The sequence below is a fragment of the Podarcis raffonei genome, chromosome 1, assembly GCF_027172205.1.
Source record: "Podarcis raffonei isolate rPodRaf1 chromosome 1, rPodRaf1.pri, whole genome shotgun sequence".
NCBI classification, from domain to species: domain Eukaryota; kingdom Metazoa; phylum Chordata; class Lepidosauria; order Squamata; family Lacertidae; genus Podarcis; species Podarcis raffonei.
Window position 1 is genome coordinate 112219026 of NC_070602.1, and position 19673 is coordinate 112238698.

The 19673-nt window shown below is 42.3% G+C and overlaps 2 protein-coding genes across 8 annotated transcripts in view; one reads left to right on the forward strand and one right to left on the reverse strand.

Moving 5' to 3' along the window:
- Nucleotides 1–1735: 1735 nt before the first annotated feature.
- DUSP19 (dual specificity phosphatase 19) lies at nt 1736–16013 on the reverse strand. 2 transcript variants are annotated; one of them, XM_053409364.1, is made up of 5 exons: nt 15823–16013; nt 5717–5904; nt 5400–5446; nt 4489–4641; nt 1736–2193 (listed from the first exon to the last, which is right to left on the reverse strand). In XM_053409364.1, exons 2-5 carry the CDS (start codon nt 5823–5825, stop codon nt 1987–1989), a joined length of 516 nt encoding a protein of 171 aa, XP_053265339.1. In that variant the 5' UTR covers nt 5826–5904; nt 15823–16013; the 3' UTR covers nt 1736–1986. The 2 variants fall into 2 exon arrangements, with proteins under 2 accessions (XP_053265339.1, XP_053265330.1); XM_053409355.1 differs by lacking the exon at nt 15823–16013 and having other exon boundaries at nt 5717–6197.
- Nucleotides 16014–16123: 110 nt separating this feature from the next.
- NCKAP1 (NCK associated protein 1) overlaps nt 16124–19673 on the forward strand; it is a 46966-nt gene continuing 43416 nt past the window's right edge. For all 6 annotated transcript variants that reach the window (XM_053409325.1, XM_053409328.1, XM_053409326.1 and 3 more), the window contains exon 1: nt 16124–16389. In XM_053409325.1, the coding sequence (XP_053265300.1) occupies nt 16282–16389 (108 nt within the window). In that variant the 5' untranslated portion in view covers nt 16124–16281. The remainder of the gene's footprint in view (nt 16390–19673) is intronic.

Sequence of the window (19673 nt, forward strand, 5' to 3'; positions counted from 1 at the left end):
CCCTTCGCTCCCCCCCATAAAATATTTGACAGAGCTATACCCCTCCCAAAGTTGATGGGCATTGCCATTCAAATGGGGGGGGGTGTCGTGTGATATCATGAGATTGACTATGTGAGTGTGTCACGTCATGTGATCAATTACCTCCCTCCCCCGCCCCATATTTTATTCAAGTGGGCAGCCCTGAAAGAGGTTCTGTGGAAAGCCAAGGAAAGATGCTAAGCAGGACAAATCATGATGAGGATACATCATTCACTGGATTGTCGTCATGTGATGAGTTATACCCATGCAGCTAAAGCAACAATACTGAAAAACAAGAGGTATTGGGGTTTTTTTTAGAGCTATTGGACCCTGCTCTTCAGCCAAAAACGCTCCTTGACCGGTTTACAATCAAAACAGGACAGTCCCTACCTGTAGACTTACAATATAGTTGAATCTTGGATACCGAAAGCCCTGGAACTTGGACATTTTGGCTGCCAAATGCTGCAAACCCAGAAGTGATTGTTCTGGTTTGCGAATGTTCTTTTGGAACCTGAACGTCTGGTGAGGCTTCCGCGGCTTCTGATTGGCTGCAGGAGCTTTCTGCAACCAATCAGAAGCCGTGATTTGGTTTTGGAAGTCGAACGGACTTCCAGAACGGATTCTGTTCGACTTCCGAGGTACGACTAAAATAAAATGCACAAGGGAAAAGCAATAGGGAGGGAAGAGGAAAATCAAAACTCACTCATCCCTTTCTAAACAGTTGTGCCTATAATGACCAGCTGGTACAGCTTATGGGCAGGATGTGCCTGATGGAGCTTGGCCTCCAGCAAAGCTGACAAAATAATCCCCGATTCCTACCTCTCCCACTGAGGCCCCTGCTTTTGATTGTGCATTTGCTGCTGGTCCTGCAAAACCTTATTTGCCTGCTGTGGAATCTGGTCCCTGCCTCTTTTGAACCACAGGTCCATCTCTACCTTACTCTGACTGACTGCCAGACTCACCTTGGGTTCTGGAGCCCAACAATCTACTGCCTGATCCCACTGAGTTCTAACACACCCGCATTCTGATAAGAATTGGCTCTTGAGATAAAACTGGTCCTGAACAGAATGCCTTACTAAGGAGGCTGAATTATTTTATAAACAGGTAATACAGGTGAAATGGGCTGGGAACAGGTCACATGAAAAATTGACTCCTCCTATCTATGCCTTCCTGAGCTGTAAGAGTCTTTTTGGAGGCCCTAATCCAGGTGCTCCCAGAAAAGTGAAGTGAGGCTGGTGGCTACAAAAGAGAAGGCCTTTTTGGTAGTGGCACGTTGGCAATGGAGTAGCCTCCCAGAGGGGCTTCTCTTGGTATCTCCAGGCACCAGGTGAAGGCCTGTTTACTCACCCAAGCTTTTAATTGGGTTTTAAACATAGGCTTTTTTCTTTTATTGTTTTTATTGTTTTAAATGATTTTTGCATTGTTTTGCTAATAGCCTGCCCAAAAAATAATTATTGCTGGTCAGCAATACTATATATATTACTGTACTATATATATATAAATAATACTATAATATTATAGTACAAATACTAATGTGAAAGCTTTAATTCTGTTATCCTAAGCAAACTTTTATCAGTAGAAAAACATTACAAGTGATGTAACCTTGCTGGTGCTTTTGTTACTGTTCAATATTACTTGTAGATTTCCGTGGTTCTAATTAAACAAATACTTTTTAAAAAGGGATGAAACAACCACCAAACCAATGAGGCTTTGCAAATCCATTTTGATTCTTTATTGCTCTATCCCCTTTTTTTGAAAATTAAAAAAAACCACAGAATATTTATTTTGAAGTGTTGTGAACTTAAAATTATACATGAATAGAGTGAAGCTAACTTTATAACAACAGTTTTAGAGGTGTAATTCAGGGCATCTCATTACAACGCAGTAAAAAAAGAAAAACCAACAGCTTCTCTCAGTACAGTGCAAGCACAAAGGCTATTCTTTCCTCTTTCATAATTATATATTGTTTTAGGTTTCCATGCTTTTATTATTGCACTGGTGGTATTTGTGGAGTTGCTCCATGAAGCCAGGATTTGGACAGATAGCAGGTCTTGCATTTTTCACCAAAGTAAAGGCCCTGGAAAAATTGAGTCCTTCTGAGTGCATTAGGAAGCCTATGATGATAGCTGCTGCGCGAGAGACTCCTGCATTACAGTGAACGAGTACCACACCATCCTCCAAAAGAATCAAAGAAAGAGAGAGCACATTTAGAAAACAACTATCAATAACAACGGATTTCATGCCATTTTCTCTACTGGTAAAGCATTCTAAGCGCCAATCCAAGAGCAAGTTGTTCCACCCAAATATATATATAATAGCATCATCAAATGTAGATCTTACAATATTACACACGTTTGCCTTCTGTTTCATATACTGATCTTGAATTTCTAGTAAGCGGCATGCACTCAAAGATCCTTCCACTGAACAGATAAGTGAGTACTATCAGTCTTGCCTGTACTGATCACTTGCTGGGAGGAGTTGGTTAAAGGGAGGATCAATTCCAGTCATCCTATCTCCCAAATAGGTGCCTGATATCTAATCGGCTTTTGCTGATTGTATAGAAACTAACTGGATAATTTCCCGTTCTGCCATCTGTGTTAAATTAAGTATCCACTTCCAAGTTTAAACTAACTACCGTTTGTCATTATGTCCAAACTGTAAACTGTGGTTAGTTTCAACTGTGATTCATTGGAACAAGTCAAGACCAGAAAACATGGTTTCTGTATCAATAAATCGTAGTTTAAACTAACCACAGTTTGCCCTTTTGGAAAGTATCCACAAAACTGTAGTTGGTTTTAACCAACTTCCTCTGATCTCTTCCTCAGATACACGCCAAAGGATGAGAAGGGAGAGCCTGTCTCTGAGACCAGAGTGGACTTGTTCACAATCTAATGCTTTATTAATTTGTCCTGCTTTATTTGGTGGAGAGTTTTAATCAGAAGTGAATAAATTATGTTATTTTTCCTACGGTAACAAAAGCATCTTGTATTATGAAGCATTAGTATCGTTAGAAAAGATTATATGGGTATTCTTGAGTATAAAGGACTAATCAAACAATTAAACCTCCGAGGTAGAACAGTGACACTAAGCTACTTTGAATGGCAAATCTAATTTAGAAGGGAAGTGGAAACCGTAACTTGAAACCTCAAGGAGGGCATGAAATGAACACACGTTTCAGGTAACTTGTAAACAATATGCTGTGCTCCTTCCTTCTAAAATAACACAAAGCTTGATGGAGCAGTATTATCTTCCTCAATTCCAGACTATGTAAATAATGAAAATCTCACGGAATCACCTGGAGTTAGATTTGAAAAGCCAAGATATTGTCAGCTTTTAGCATCAAACATGCTGATTATGGGAAATGGATCAAGCTTTGTTTTCCTTGAACAAGTGGTTATGTACAAGAAGTGCCTTTCAAAGATAATTATTCTAATACAGTGGTACCTCAGGTTAAGAACTTAATTCGTTCTGCAGGTCCATTCTTAACCTGAAACTGTTCTTAACTTGAGGTACCACTTTAGCTCATGGGGCCTTCTCACTGCCGCTGCGCCACTGCCGTGCGATTTCTGTTCTCATCTGGAAGCAAAGTTCTTATCCCAAGGTACTATTTCTGGGTTAGAGGATTCTGTAACCTGAAGCGTCTGTAACCTGAAGCGTCTGTAATCTGAGGTACCACTGTATAGAATTCTACCTTTCCTTATCAAAACGTATGTGGGGGAAATTATATTTCTGTTTGCACACCAAAACTTCCTCTCTCTCTCCTCTCTCCACCTGCCCTCTCCAAATCTGCTTCAAAGGGTTGCAGAAAAACTTAAGACAGATTATGGGGAGTTGTGGTGGTGGATAGGGAGATGAGAAAGAAGGGCATTTCTACTGTGTGGCCAGAAGTCTTTGTGCTAACGAAACTACCTCACAGGTGTTGGCATTTCTAGTAATGATTGTTATGTCCAACACAGTGTGGTCAGATTTATCAATAAATGCTATGGAGATGTCAGCAGATCCAACAACATCAGCAAAAAGGGGAAACTTCTGGATTTACATGCTGGATTTCAGTCTGGAGGAGAGCATCACTTAGCTTCAGTGACTGAAGGCTTTCTGAGCCTTCCATCCTCTGTAACGGCATCATTTCATTTTGATGGAACAGCTAGTTCCATCTAGTTCCATTTGGAGTTCCATCCAGCTAATTCCATCCAGCTAGTTCCATCTGGAGAATCCAAAACATTTTGCAATATAAATTTAAAATACCCTGTTTTGTTAATCACAGTATTCATTTAGTGATTAACAAGTCCTTAAAGGGATCCAGAGCGAGCTTGTGTGAAGTACAATTTGATGTTTCTATAACAGTATTTAAGAGTGGAAGCTCAAAGAATTTTAATTTATCTTAAGAATGTGTGCAGTGTAAAATATGTACATTTGCTCACACACACCCTGCCTCCAAGCACTCATTAATGACTCACAGCAACAATTTACCTTTAATTTGACTTGCTCAATGAATTCAAAACATTCAGGGAAATAGGAGGCAATGTCAGTCTCTGGCAGGTCAAGAATAGGAATGGTCTTATATATGTAGTCATTGGGGAAGGCATTTGCAACTCCATAGGCTACGTTGAGAACGTGGGTAACCTAAAATACAAAAGAGAAATCAAGACAGAGGCAGCTTTGTAACCTCTATATTCTGGCATGGCTGAGGACCTCAGTCAACAACAGCTGAGCAATCTTTCACAAAGGCTATCATGCTTCCATTTTATTTCTTGAATCCAAGTTCAAAACTGCAATGAAATTAAATATTTTGCTATACACAAATATTAAACCAGGCCCTACAAAGCTTAATGAATGTGACCTAATGGAGCTGAAGAATAATGTAAGACTAAGAGAAGCCCACTTTAACCCACACTTGCAGACACAGTCACCTCAATCCTAAACATATTAGTTGAAGACTATAGGGGCAATTAAAGCATCGGAACTAAATCCCAGTGAGTTCAGTACTGCCTACTTTCGAGTGTAACTATGCATAGGATTGCAGTTTAACATTTAAGTAGAACTTACTGCCATCTAAGTGTGCGTAGGATCCATTTCAGTTATCTCCTGTCTTGTATAAGGAGTCATATAGTCTTACATTTTGCAATTCCTTCAAATGCTGAGCAACATAAGTTTCAAAGAAACTAAAAACAACAACACCCTACTGCCAGATATCCAACATTCATCCCCCACAAGGCCATTGAAATCAATGGGTGTAAGTCACTTAAGTCCATTTATTCCAAGGGCTCTACTCCGAGTATGACTTAGCTGGCGAAGCCCCTTTGAAAAGTTCGATCTCTTTAACACGAGACAGCTTTTTAATAATGGTGATTACGTTTTTAAAACCCACATAGCTTCATTACCCTGTATTTTTGCATTGTCTCCAGGTCATGGGCAGCATCTTGTGACCCTGTGAGGAGAGAACAACATTTTATTCGGTAACCTGGGCAAGGAGTAAGAAACAGAGCGCAAGACCACCCAGCCTATTTCGGGTGAAGCCACGGGCTTGTTTCAAATAACACTAAAAGGTGAGTGGCAGAGGCCATAACATTTTACAAGAACTAGGAAAGATGAAACCCTTAAATGTCTTGCAAGTCTATTAAAGCAGGCAGATCAATATATAAATACAAGCTTCCTAATAATACCCATATGCATCCATTTCTTGGCTCCACCTACGTACCAAGCAACAGCCAGGGCTTCACCACACCAACTTGAAGATCCAGACTCAGGTCTTGCACATAACCACAGCCATCCCCATCGTTACCATCCGCTACTTCCACCACGTGCATCCGAGCATCCTTCCAGGTCTCTATGATTCTCTTCCCACTTAGAGTAGTCACTCTGGTGCATTGTTTCTTCAGATTAGTCCTGGAGAAAGATTTGATTTCCTGGGTGAGCGAGTGCATTACATGGGCAAAGAAGCCTTCAAGCTAGTAATAGCAAAGGAGGAGAAAACAGGGGGTGTGTGGGGAAAGAAAGCCTCTTTGCCTATGGCTCTTTCTTTCCGTGGTGGTGCGTAGATCTTTTCCAGCCTTTCACACAGTGCGTGCCCTGAACGCAGTGGCACCCTGCCTAGGAGAGTCAGTCTGCTAGAGGCAGGCTGGCAGGCAAAGAGAAAGAAAGCTTGTGTACTCTATTCAGCTTCCTTTTTCTAAGACCTTTGTGTAAGGCGGCTTCCGATTGGCCACAGGGAAGTGCTTCTGGATTGGTTCAGAGCCCTTTTGTGCCGAAGCAGAGAGAAATCTCTCCCGGCTGCCGGATGAAATAACACACAGCCTGCCGCGCACACTGAGATCTGCTCACACTTTTTCTCGTTTTCCATATCTCTTTGTGGCTGGCAAACCACAGTGTACAGACACCTTTCAAAATGCAAAGTTGAAACGTGCGCTGAAATATTGGGGAGCTGGATGTTCCTCTTATTTATCTGTTTATTGGATTTATATACGACCCTTCATCGCAAGATCTCAGGGTGGTACGCAGAATATAATACAAAATAAAAACAAGTAAATAAGTAAAACAAAACAGCAAAACAATACCCCCCCTTTCCCACAGACACATTTAAAAGGCTGTAGGATAATAAACAAGAAATGGAGGCAGTGAGAGATTTTATTTTCTTGGGCTCCATGACCACTGCAGATGGTGACAGCAGTCATGAAATTAAAAGATGCCTGCTTCTTGGGAGAACAGCGATGACAAACCTAGACAGCATCTTAAAAAGCAGAGACATCACCTTGCCGACAAAGGTCCATATAGTGAAAGCTATGGTTTTCCCAGTATTGATGTATGAAAGTGAGAGCTGGACCATCAAGAAGGCTGATCGCCAAAGAATTGATGCTTTTGAATTATGGTGCTGGAGGAGACTCTTGAGAGTCCCATGGATTGCAAGAAGATCAAACCTATCCGTTCTTAAGGAAAGCAGCCCTGAGTGCTCACTGGAAGGACAGATCCTGAAGCTGAGGCTCCAATACTTTGACCACCTCATGAGATGAGAAGACTCCCTGGAAAAGACCCTGATGTTGGGAAAGGTGGAGGGCATAAGGAGAAGAAGACGACAGAGGACGAGATGGTTGGACAGTGTTCTCGAAGCTACCAGCATGAGTCTGACCAAACTGCGGGGGGCAGTGGAAGACAGGAGGGCCTGGCATGCTCTGGTCCATGGGGTCATGAAGAGTTGGAGACGACTAAACAACAACAGGATAATAATCAATCAAAGGCCTGGTTGAAGAGGAACGCTTTTGCCTGGCGCCTAAAAGTATATAATGAAGGCACCAGGCAATCCTCCCTGGGGAGAGCATTCCACAAACTGGGAGCCACTACAGAAAATACCCCGTTCTTGTGTTGTCACCCTTTTGATCTCACGCAGAGGAGGCACACAAAGAAGGGCCTCAGAACGTAGAGTCTGGGACGGTTTATATGGGAAGAAGCAGTCCTTGAGGTATTGCAGCCCTGACACATAAGGGAAAGAGAAAGGGGAGGGCAGCATTGTGGATGGAATTCCCACTGAACAAAATGTTTACTGAATGTTTAGAAAGGTTAGGTGGTGGTTGTGGCTACTCTGAGGAGCCTGATGCTACTGGGGAATAAGAGTTGGGTTGTAGCATAGCAGCGCTGAAGAGAAGAAGAAGAAGAAGAAGAAGAAGAAGAAGAAGAAGAAGAAGAAGAAGAAGACCATCTTGAGCCCAGAGGAAAAGTGTGTGCAGTGGTGGCCGGTGCCCATTGGGACTGATAGAGCAGAAGGCGGGGAGCTGAACAGTAGGTGGAGCCAGAGAAAACTGATGCTAGTTTTGTCCCCCATCCTCCTCCCTGCTGAGTTCTACAAGGGCAACATTGAGACTAAGGAGGAGAAAGCTGGCAGGCAGTGACAGATGAACTGGTTGCAAGCAGGAAGGTAGGCAAATGGCTGATGGAGGGCAGGATGATGTTGGTGGGCCAATGTCCCATTCATCCTAATGGACCAGCCTCCATTTATTTGTATTTATAGTTCTACCAGTGGATTCCAGTGATTGATGCCCTTGGGAAGTGCTTATGAGTTATTGAACACGTCGCTTTAATTTGTGACAACTTTAATTTGTGACAACCTTAATTAGTGACAAAAAATATTTTTATATTGTTGTAATCTTCCCCCAATTCCCCGAAGTGTGCTCTGAGATAAATAAAATAAAATAAAATAATTTTTTTAAAAAAAAAAAATCGTCCCACACATATGCCTGTATGGCTTCTGATCGAATGATATTTTGCTGCTTAAGTGAACTAAATTCTTATTCATCGGCTGATCTTTCCTTGCACTTACAGCCCATCTTTCACCCAATGGTCTTAGGGTGGGTTACAAAAACATCAAAATTAAAACAAGTGCAAATTGAAGGAGCAAGGGGATGGGATCACCCAAACAAGGAGACCAGTGCCTCTATGTTTTCTCCTCCGTTGCTAATAGGAGCTCCGGAGGGTTGAGGAAATTTCCTTTGGGGAATCACTGTGAGGGGCCCCAATCCAAATCATGTCCCTCCATGATTGCTTTTAGGAGATCTGCAGTCAGATTGTTTACATTTTTATTTGAAAGTAATTTCCATTGACCTCAGTGGGCTTACTCCAAAGGAAGTGGTGCATAACATTGCAGTCTCTGTTGTGAATCTCTCATGTAATTTTTGTTTGGCCCTGAGTAAGTTTTATTCCTTAAAAAAACAGAAACCTTTGCATGCTATTTGAGCATACTACTCAGAGATCCATTACTAAAGAATTAAAGCATAACTGAAAAATGAAAAATCAGGGCAAATGTTTCTCCTGCAAAGCATAATGCAAACTGATTTGGAAAAGCCCTTAAGCATATACTTGACTTCAAACACATTAGTAGTTTGCTTTGACTATAGCATAAGAGACTACTCACATTATTAATTTTTGGTGCTTTATTACATCAAGTTTTAGCAATGATGCCTTGGTGGGAATATATCAAGTCCTATGTGAGAACTATCTATATATGTAAGAGAAGAAATCTGTTCTGTGTTAGATTCCCCTCACCATGGTATTTTCCAGGATCCTATATTTGCTTAATTAAAAAACAAATTATTATAAATACCATCTGCTGTTATCACCTGCAGCCATTTTTCATTAACCAACAAACGTTTATTCATTTTTAATTTTATGTAAAAAGCAAATGAAAAATAAATAAATAAATAAAAAGCTCACAGGTGTAGATTTTCCTCAAAGTGTTAAATCTTGACATAAGTGCTGTTTCCACTGTAATACTAATAATAACCACAACGTAACCGTAATTATAACAACCCTAACACATACCTGGCATCATCAAAGAAAATACTGTTCTATATTTGCATACATTTATACGTGACTACATCATTATAATATAAAGATAGGGGTTTTCTATGAAATGATATATGGTACAGTTATGGAAACCAGCAAACCATTGCATAAATCAGAAGATTTAAGACCAGAAAAAAATTAAAGAAATGTTGGAATGAAATCCTATGATTATGAGACCTTCTCTTCTGACTTTAGGAGAGTTATTATAAAAGTGTGTTCCAGATTTTGCATGTGACTGGTAGCTGACTGCAATAATTTATTAAAAACCAGCAGTCAAGATGCATACAGTTCTAGCCTTCATTTATATTTATGACTTTGGCTTTAGATTTAGGTTTTCAAATCTAGTTAGCATGCAACGTATGTGTTCTTATTATCTTACTGTAGGGGACAAGAGGAGATAATTTACAAAAAAATTAAAATTCTAAGCTGTATTATGCAACAGCACTGCAGGGGCTGGCTTTCATTATCCCCCAAGACACTCAAGCTTATTTAACTAGGGACATGTGTTTTATTTGTTTATCCATTTCTCAGTCACCTTTCCAACATACCTTATGCACAGATTGCTTTTGTGCATTTCCTGCCTTTGTAGGCTGAATTCAATACCAAAACTGCCTTATTTTTAGTATTAGAAGCACTCGTAGGCGACACATTCCAAAGCTAGGGAGCTATGCGTCAGCTGATGCAGCAAAAGCGCCCCCTATGCTGCTGTAACACCTGATATGCTGCATAATTCCTGGGGTATGCCAATGGACTCCTCCATGGGCACAATGCTCGTGCCAGTGAAAATATGCCAAAATGGCTAAAATCGGATAGTTTCATGAGTGGGATAGGGACAGCACAGGGGGACACATACCATATTCCATATGCAGGCCACAACCTGAGTTGCTCCTGTCAGTGGTGCAACTTAACATGGACTAGCATCATTGAATTTCAGAGTTGGAGGAGACCCCAGGGGTCATCTAGTCTAACTCCCTGCAATGCAGGAATCTCAGCTAAAGCATCCATGACAGATGACCATCCAACCTCTGCTTAAAATCCTCCAAGGAAGGAGAGTCCACCATCTCTCGTGGGAGTCTGTTCCACTGCCGAACAGCTCTTACTGTCAGAAAGTTTTTTTTCTGAATGTTTAGTCGGAATCTCCTTTCTTGTAACTTGGAGCCACTGCCTCGAGTCCTACGCTCAAGAGCAGGTGTGCCCCATCTTATACTGGTGCAGCTAGTTATTTCTGCATAAGTATAGAACCTGACATTTGTCCCTATTTAAATTCATTTTGTTCATTTAGGCCAGGCATGTCCAAAGTCCGTTTTGTGGGTCTAATCCGGCCTGCCGGCTGGTTCAATCCAGTCCCTGTGGCAGCTTAATTCCTGGGGTAAAATCCCCCCAAAAGCTCAACAACTTCAATCCTAAAAAACTTTGGTTGGCCCTCATGCATGTACTTCATCAAATCTGGCCCTCTTTGAGAAACGTTTGGGCAACCCTGGTTTAGGCCCTGCTCTCCAATCCGTTAAGGTCACATTGAATCCCAATTCTGTCTTCTGCGGCATAGGCTACCCCTCCCAGTTTGGTGTCATCTGAAAATTTGATAAATTTGCCTAACAAAGAAACTGACTCAACCAGTTCAACAGGTTCCCTCTATTACAAACTCCAATCTCGCAGATACCAAATTACACGTTTGGTTAGATCCATGAGCATCATCCAAACTAACCCCCACCCCCATCCTAAACAATAATGTTATAAGTATAAGAAAGGTGTGCTGGAGAGGATGAGGACAAAGGCCAGTCCTCCATGAGCTTCTGGGCAGGCCCCAGCTCCATACAGGAGACCTGAGCAGTGTGTGGACCCAAACTCTTTATCTAACCATCTGCACCCCTACTATCCTACCCATATCTTAAGATCTGCTCTCCTGTTCTGCCCATTCCCATGACTGGTAAATTGGGCGTTCATATATTAAACCCTGCTAGTGTGTTTATGGAGGTCATAACTGCAATGTTCAAGTTTGCAGTAAAATCGCCCCCTGCTATCATGGGCACGACCATGAAATTCAGACAGTTGTTTGTAAGCAGGTGTGTGGGTTATGATTGACAGTAAGCGGGTGGAAATGAATGTCAAGAGTGTCTGTCGAGGGATGACAATTGAGAGTGGGGAGCATGGCTGCGACCAGCAGAAAGACTGAGGGGGAAATGAGAAGAGGGAGATACTGAAGTAGCTTTAAAAAAAGTTAGGGTGGCTATTATGAAACTTAAAATGGTTGTTTTAGGAAACGAAATAACTGAGAGAAATTGAATTTGACAGATTCGCCCATCCCTGCTCAGAAGTTTGATGACCATAACGTACACAAGTGAGGCCCTCTGACTTTAATGGGATTTACTCTCAAGAAATATGCATGCACAGGATCACAACTTCAAAGTGTTAGGAAGAGAGTCTCTGGGAGTAGAACGCAATCTGCAAGTTCTATCGTATGAAAACAGGGCAAATAATAAGGACACTTTAAAACTTCCAAACCCAGACCAGTTAATGTTATATGACTGGAATGCTATCTTTTACCGGCTTAAATTTACGACACAGCCAGATTATGTGCAAATGAAAAAGTATGCAACAACTTCTCAAAGATACACAACCTGTCCCAAACCTAAGATCTCATGTGGAAGTCCTCCTCTGGCTGCTCCGGCTTACGAAAGCGAGATGGGTAATGACTGAGATGAGAGCCTTTTCAGTGGTGGACCCAGTTATGGAATACCCTCCCCAGGCAGGTTCAGAAAGGGCCAACTCTTTTATCATTTAAATGGCAAATTAAGACTTTTTATTTCTCCAAGGTTTTTCATAGATGATCTATGGCAGCTGTTTTTGTTGTTGTTTGATTTTATCATGATCACAGACTGCTTTTCCTTGCCGCGGCATCAATTGTTTTGTTCTTTAAATGAAGGGTTTCTAGTAAACGGCTTTGATGCTTGGATGGTGTAGCCCATGTAAGATTTTAAATACTACTTGCTTCCTCAGTGACACTGGTTTGAATTTTGTTCTGCCTTTTGTGTTTTGATTTCACCACTCCTATGGAAGTTATTTGGATACTGCCTGGTCTTGTATTTCCACTCTTTCTATGTAAATTGCTAGACTCATCTACACAGTTTCATTGCCCAGCTACACCCAGAGGAGGAGAAGAACAGAAGCAAGCAGGAGCAACATTCCTGGCACCTTCTCAGATTTTTCTTAAGTCAATTTCCTGATCCTCAGCCATATCCCCCCAAGCAAAAGGTGGTACTTAAACAGATAGCATTTGCTTTTTCAGAAAGGGCATTCATAAATATAAATTATTTTTATTTGTTCTTCCAGTAGCCTTTCATGCAATCTTAGATTACTCCCCCCGCACCCTCTGCTACTCCCCCCCCCCCATTCTGAGCACGTACACAGGTATTAAAAAAAACCACCCAGGGATTACTGGAAGTGCGGATCTTCTCACTACCGCTTTATTCCACTTTTAAACTTTTATCCAGTTCCATATTTTCTTATAATGCAGGTAGGGATGCCGGTGGCACTGTGGTCTAAACCACTGAGCCCCTTGGGCTTGCCGATCGGAAGGTTGGTGGTTTGAATCCCCGAGACGGAGTGAGCTCCCATTGCTCTGTCCCAGCTCCTGCCAACTTAGCAGATCGAAAGCAGACCAGTGCAAATAGATAAATAGGTACCGCTGTGGCAGGAAAGTAAACTGTGTTTCCGTACGCTCTCTGGCTTTTGTCACAGGGTCCCGTTGCACCAGAAGCAGTTTAGTCATGCTGGCCACATGACCTGGAAAGCTGTCTGTGGACAAACACTGGCTCCCTCAATATGAAAGCAAGATGAGTGCCACAACTCCATAGTCGCCTTTGACCGGACTTAACCATCCAGGGGTCCTTTACCTTTACCTTTTTATAAGGCTGGTTCTGTCTTCTTTCTCTGTGGCATTCCAAGGGTAACTAGGAATAATAATAATAATAATAATAATAATAATAATAATAATAATAATAATTTTTTATTTATACCCCACCCTCCCCAGCCAAGGCCGGGCTCAGAGCGGCTTACAAGCAATAATAAAAACAAGATGAATGATTACAACTTAAAAACAAAAATAAAATACATTAAAATAATGGAACATTAAAATATTAAAATGTAGCCTCATCGCAGGAGGAGAAGGAAAAGAAAGAAAAAAGAGAGGGAGGGAGGGAATCAAATTGGCTCCAAGCCAAAGGCCAGGCGGAACAACTCTGTCTTACAGGCCCTGCGGAAAGAAATCAGATCCTGCAGGGCCCTGGTCTCATGAGGCAGAGTGTTCCACCAGGCCGGAGCCAGAGTTGAAAAGGCCCTGGCTCTGGTTGAAGCCAATCTAACTTCCTTAGGGCCTGGGACCACTAGGGTGTTGTTATTTATGGACCTTGAGGCTCTCCGTGCGGCATACCAGGAGAGGCGGTCCCGTAGGTACGAGGGTCCTAGGCCGTGAAGGGCTTTAAAGGTCAAAAGCAGCACCTTAAATCTGACCCTGTACTCCACTGGGAGCCAGTGCAGCTTGAAAAGCACTGGGTGAATATGCTCTCATGGCAGAGACCCCGTGAGGAGCCTCGCTGCAGCATTCTGTACCCGCTGGAGTTTCTGGGTCAGTCTCAAGGGCAGCCCTGCGTAGAGCGAATTACAGTAGTCAAGCCTGGAGATGACCGTCGCATGGATCACTGTGGCCAGGTCGGGGCGGGAAAGGTAAGGGACCAAACTTACAGCTACAGAATCTCCATCATCCTACAACTTTTGCCAATTTATTACAAGTCTTCAAGCAACTGCAGAAGCAGAACAACCAGTCCAGATACCAACCATATTAAAGTATCTCCAAAGTGATCTGACTTGAAAACATAGGTGCTTCAGATTCCCAAGCTAGGCAGGATGATGGATATTTCTATAACCAAAGTAATTTACTGAATGGCCTATCATAGTTCAGTTGGTTAGAGTGTGGTGCTAAGGTTGCAGGTTCAAACCCTGTAGCTGTATATTCCTGCATTACAGGGGGTAGGATCCTCAGGGTCCCTCCCAACTCTACAATTCTGTGATTCTGTGAACAGAACGCATATCCTCTAAGCGTCCCTATTTTCCAGGCACAGTTCCAGATTTACAGAAGCTGTCCCAGTTTCTGATTTGATCCCAGAATGCCCCCCGTTTCCTTAGGACGTCCCTATTTTCATCGGAGAAATGTTGGAGGGTAGGGAGTTACTATTGGACCACTGAGCCATCGGAAGGCAGCCCTTTATAGGGAAGTTTTTAAATATTTTTTTTACTGTTTATACCAGCCACTCTGGGCGGCTTCTGACATATATAAAAACATAACAAAGCATTAAACATTCATGATTCAATGATGTTGTATAGGGTTTTTACTGTGTGTGTGTGCATACACTTTTTTTTTTGTTTTTACCATTTATTTATTTTTTTACTATTTTTTGTTTTCACTTTATTTTGGTTTTTATATATTTGTTTTATATATCAGCCACTCTGGGTAGCATCTAACATACATAAAAACACATTAAAACATTCATTATTTAGTGACACTGTATTGGGTTTTTAGTAGTGTGTGTGTTCATACAAACACACACACACATATATAATGTATATATATATAATTTTTACCATTTTTTGTTTTTACCATTTTTTTACAACTGTTTCTATACAGTATATTTGATTTAATGTTGTTGTATTGGGTTTTTTTATTTTATATATATATATATATATATATATATATATATATATATATATATATATATATATATATATATTATATAAATATATAATTATAATTATATATAATTATAAAGTATATTTGATTTAATGATGTAATGGGTTTTTATATTATATATATATATATATATATATATATATATATATATATATATATATATATATATATAATATAATATAAAAACCCATTACATCATTAAATCAAATATACTGTATATATATATATATGCCAGAAGTTGCCCAGTGTCTAGAGCATTGGTAGGCAAACTAAAGCTGGGGAGCCAGATGCGGCCCAATCGCCTTCTCAATTTATTTTAAATGCATCTCTGGGTTATTTGTGGGGCATAGGAATTTGTTCACATCCCCCCCCAAAAAGGCCCCCCCCCCACAATTCTAAGGGACAGTGGACCAGCCCCCTGCTGAAAAAGTTTGCTGACCCCTGGTCTAGAGTTTATTAGACCAACCTGGTCAGATAGGTGGGGTATAGAAAAAACCATAACAAAAACGATGATGATGATGATGGAATGGGACAACCCTATTTTCACCAGAGAAATGTCGGGAGGGCGTGCAACACGCCGGATTCCCCAAAAACCGAAAGGAACACGAGAGAGATCTTCCCCTGCTGCGCGCCGGCTAGCAGAGCGTTTGTCCCTCGGAACCTGGGCCCTGGCTGCCTTCCACAGCCCCCGCCACTTCCCCGTTTCCCACGTGACAGCGAGAGCGCCTCACCTTGGAGGAGCAGCAGAGAGGCGCCCGGTCACGTGGGGCGCCGGAGCCCAGCCTCTCTGTGGGCAGCGGCCGGTGGAGGAGGAGAGGGAGGGGGGCGAGAGAGAGAGAGAGAGAGAGCGCCTCCGCTGCTGCCTCCGCCGCCACGCCTAGCGAAGCCCGAGATTGGCGGTGGCTGAGAGGAGGGCGACGACGAAGGTGGCGGCGGCGGCGACGGCTGGCCAAGCCGGGCCGCGGCTGCTGCGGCGGCGCTGTGAGCGCGGCTGAGGGGGCCGGGCGGGCGGGGGAGGCGCGTCGGCTTGGCGGAGGCGAGTGCGCAAGCGAGGAGCAGCCGTCTTCCCCTCAGCCGCCGCCGCCGCCGCCGCCTTCAGCGCGAGCGACGCGGCCCAGCGTCCGCTCGCTCTTCCTTGGCTGCCGCCGTAGCCGCGCGCGCAAAAAGAGCCTAACCGCCCTCGCGTCAGGATGTCGCGCTCGGTGCTGCAGCCCAGCCAGCAGAAGCTGGCCGAGAAGCTGACCATCCTCAACGACCGCGGCGTCGGCATGCTCACCCGCCTCTACAACATCAAGAAGGTGCGCGGGCCCGGCTGCGGGGCTGGGGAGGAAATGGCCGGGGGATGCGGGGCGGCTGAGGGGAGGCCTAAACTGCCTCTCTCGCGCCTTTCCCCGAGAGCGAGGGGAAGGAAAAAAGGAGGCCGCCGTCGTCGTCGTAGTAGAGGCATCTTAGTCAGCGGGGCCTTCTGGGTGTGGGGACTTGTTCGGCTCCGGGGCGGAGGCGCTTTCCTTTGCGCCAAGGCCCTGTGGGGAGGAAGGAGGGGTGGAAAATGTGGGATCGGGCCGCCGGATGCACCATCTGGTTTGATCCATCTGGTCTTCCTCTCTCCCTTCCCCACATACCCCATGGAAAAGGAGGATGTATCGGGAAGGGGGAGGTGGTTTTTTGGGGGGAAGGACCTCCTCCTCTGCCCTCCCCCCCAAAAAAAATCTCGGCCAGGTCAATTTTTTTCAGTACCAACCTCTTCCCCCCCCCCCGCGCGCCTTTTCAGAAAATGGGTTCAGAGGAGGGTCGCCGCCACAATTCCCTGTCGAGTACTGTATGTGATTTAAAATGACTTGGGCGCACAAATCGAGGGAAGGTAGTAGATGGAGCCTGCACTGTGTGTGTGAGTCATGCAACGGGGGGGGGGGGCAGGATTAACCTCTTCTTATACTGGCGGTCCAAATAATGACAAAGCTGGTAGGGTGGGGGAAATACGATTTGGACCCTTTCTCATTGGCAGCGAAACTGGATTTGGAACATTCAGGTGGTTCCAGTGAACCTTAGTGCGGAAGGTTTAAATAGCAGGTGCTTGCTTTGGTTGGTTGGATTAGCCAAAAAGAAAAGGTACATTTTGGAAAGTTAAGATATTGCTGACAGGCTATGCTTCTGGTAGTTTTGGCACACTCTGTAAGCAACCCACAGTATTGATGTCCTGCACAAAATCAATGCACTGTTCTCCCCCCTGCCCCTCACAGAGTGCTTTAACAATCGTGCAGTGTTGTGAGAGTTGTCAGTTGCAAAATATTAAGACAGAATGTTCAAAAATAACAATTGGTTGTTTTTCTGGTCATGATTTCATCTGCTGCAACTGTACAGTACAATGAAAATTATAAAATATTTCTAAAATACTCATTTTTCTTAAGTGAGGTTAAAAATTCCACCCCTGATATATTAAGCAGGTCAAAGTTAGGCAGATTATTGAAAATTAAGCCCTATTGAGTTTAATATGAATGTTCCTAGGATTACTACAAGGTTTGATTTAAAAAAAGAGAGAATTCACTGTCAATTTTCTTGACACTGCATAGTGTTATTTTTATATATTATGTATTGCCAGGGTCTTTAAATTTTCAAGCTGCATAAATCTGATTGATTTAAAGACTTCAACTCTACAGAAAGAGGGGTAGACAGAGATGGTGTTCTTTTTTCATGGGCAGCAAAAAACTTTTTGCGTATTACATACTGCCTGTTGACTGCTGGAATTGTTGCAAGCAATTGGGATTGGTGAACTTTATATTCTGCAAGTTACATATATTCTGAAGTACATAGGATTACTTAACACAGGTTATAGAATCCTAGAAACATATATTTGCAAAGTTGGAAGGCATCCCTGAGGGCCATCTAGTCCAACCCCCTGCAATGCAGAAATTTCAGCTAAAGCATCCATGACAGATGGTCATCCAACTCTGCTTAAAAACCTTCAAGGAAGGGGACTCCACCACCTTCTGAAAGAGTCCATTCCAATCAGCAAATAGCTCTTACCAACAGAAAGTTCTTCTTGATGTTTAGTCAGAATGTACTTTCTTGTAATTTGAAGCTTTTGGTTTGGGTCCTACCCTCTGGAGCAGGAGGAAAAAAACTTGCTCCATCTTCAAAGTGACAGCCTTTAGATATTTGAAGATGACTATTGTAATGGCTATCGGATTAATTGATCAGAGGGACTCTAGTTTTTAAAAAGAAGACAGGATGTACAAGACTGAAGTCAGTGCATTCCGGATTTTTAAAAAGTTATATGGCGTTTAGTGTGCTTTTAACAAAAGTTAAAGGTGCCTTAATGAAAAAGTTTCTGCTAATGATACTTGGTTAGCATGGAAATGTTGCTCTGTAGGCTTGTAAATAATAGCAACATGACAGGTCATCTGGCAAGTGAGAATGCAGGAGACTAAGCATGTAAACACTGCAAAATATTCTCTCACTTTTTGCCTTCAACATACTCCATATCAAAGTCCCATTAAGCACAGTGGTGCTTACTTCTGAGTAGAGATTTATTGGATTGGATTTAGTAACTCTTGTAAGCTTATTTGTAAGGGAGTATCAGAGGGAGTGAACTTTTTTTTTAAAAAACAGCCTAATATCAAAGCAGCTTGTATAGTATGTACTCAAAGCTCATATGTTTTTGTTCTAAATCATGTGTGTGTTGTTGAAATTTTGTACTATCTTATCTTTCTTCCTGTAGTGTAGACTCAAAGCCTGAATATTTTCTTTTTTTGAAAAATGAAAAAGGATACATGACTTAAAGGTGTCAACCCTGGTAGCATAGCATGACTTTGAATGTCTCTTCTTTTCAACTTCCAGCTATAGTTAGTTAATAACTTAATTATAACATTCACCAGAATTACAGGTCCCTCATCTCACCCCACTGTCACAAAGTGTTGAGTAGAAAATAAAGCCCATCATAAACAGCTGGGCTTGAAACAGTTATTTTTATAGCCGATCAGAAATTCATTTTGTACTTAATGCGGATTGCATTTTTGTATCTGAATTTTTATGAAATTGCTGTGGTAATGAAGGGTCAGTGTTTAAAGCAGTGGCTTTTCAGGTGTCTTGCTAATGTGGTCTAGTAGTAGATGGAGCAAAAAGAATGGCATTCATGGGATTCTTAATAGTGCCGTCTTGTTATTTCTCATGCTGTTGCAAAGCCCTTTTTTAGTATTTCTTTATTTGCTATATAGATATACAGTGATGCTTACACAGCTGATTGTTTTGTTTACAACCCCCCCCAAGCACTGAATGTCTATTTAATTATATTTAGCTTAAAAGTCATTTCAGATTTTAAGCAAAGATGTCATCCCATAAATCTCCATGTGTTCTTGGAGGCCTATAACCATGTTGCATATGTAATATAACTATGCCAGGTTGATGGAAAAGTAGTGATTTTCTTGTCTGTTCAACTCTCTTGGGCATGGGTTGTCACTCAGTTTGTCCATTAATATTACATTCTGGAGTAGTGAGATCCAGATCTCAATCAAGCTTGCACTAGAGTCTTCCACTACCTTGCAAAAGCCCTCTAAAAGCAAGGAGAGAACTTTTCTAAGTATCC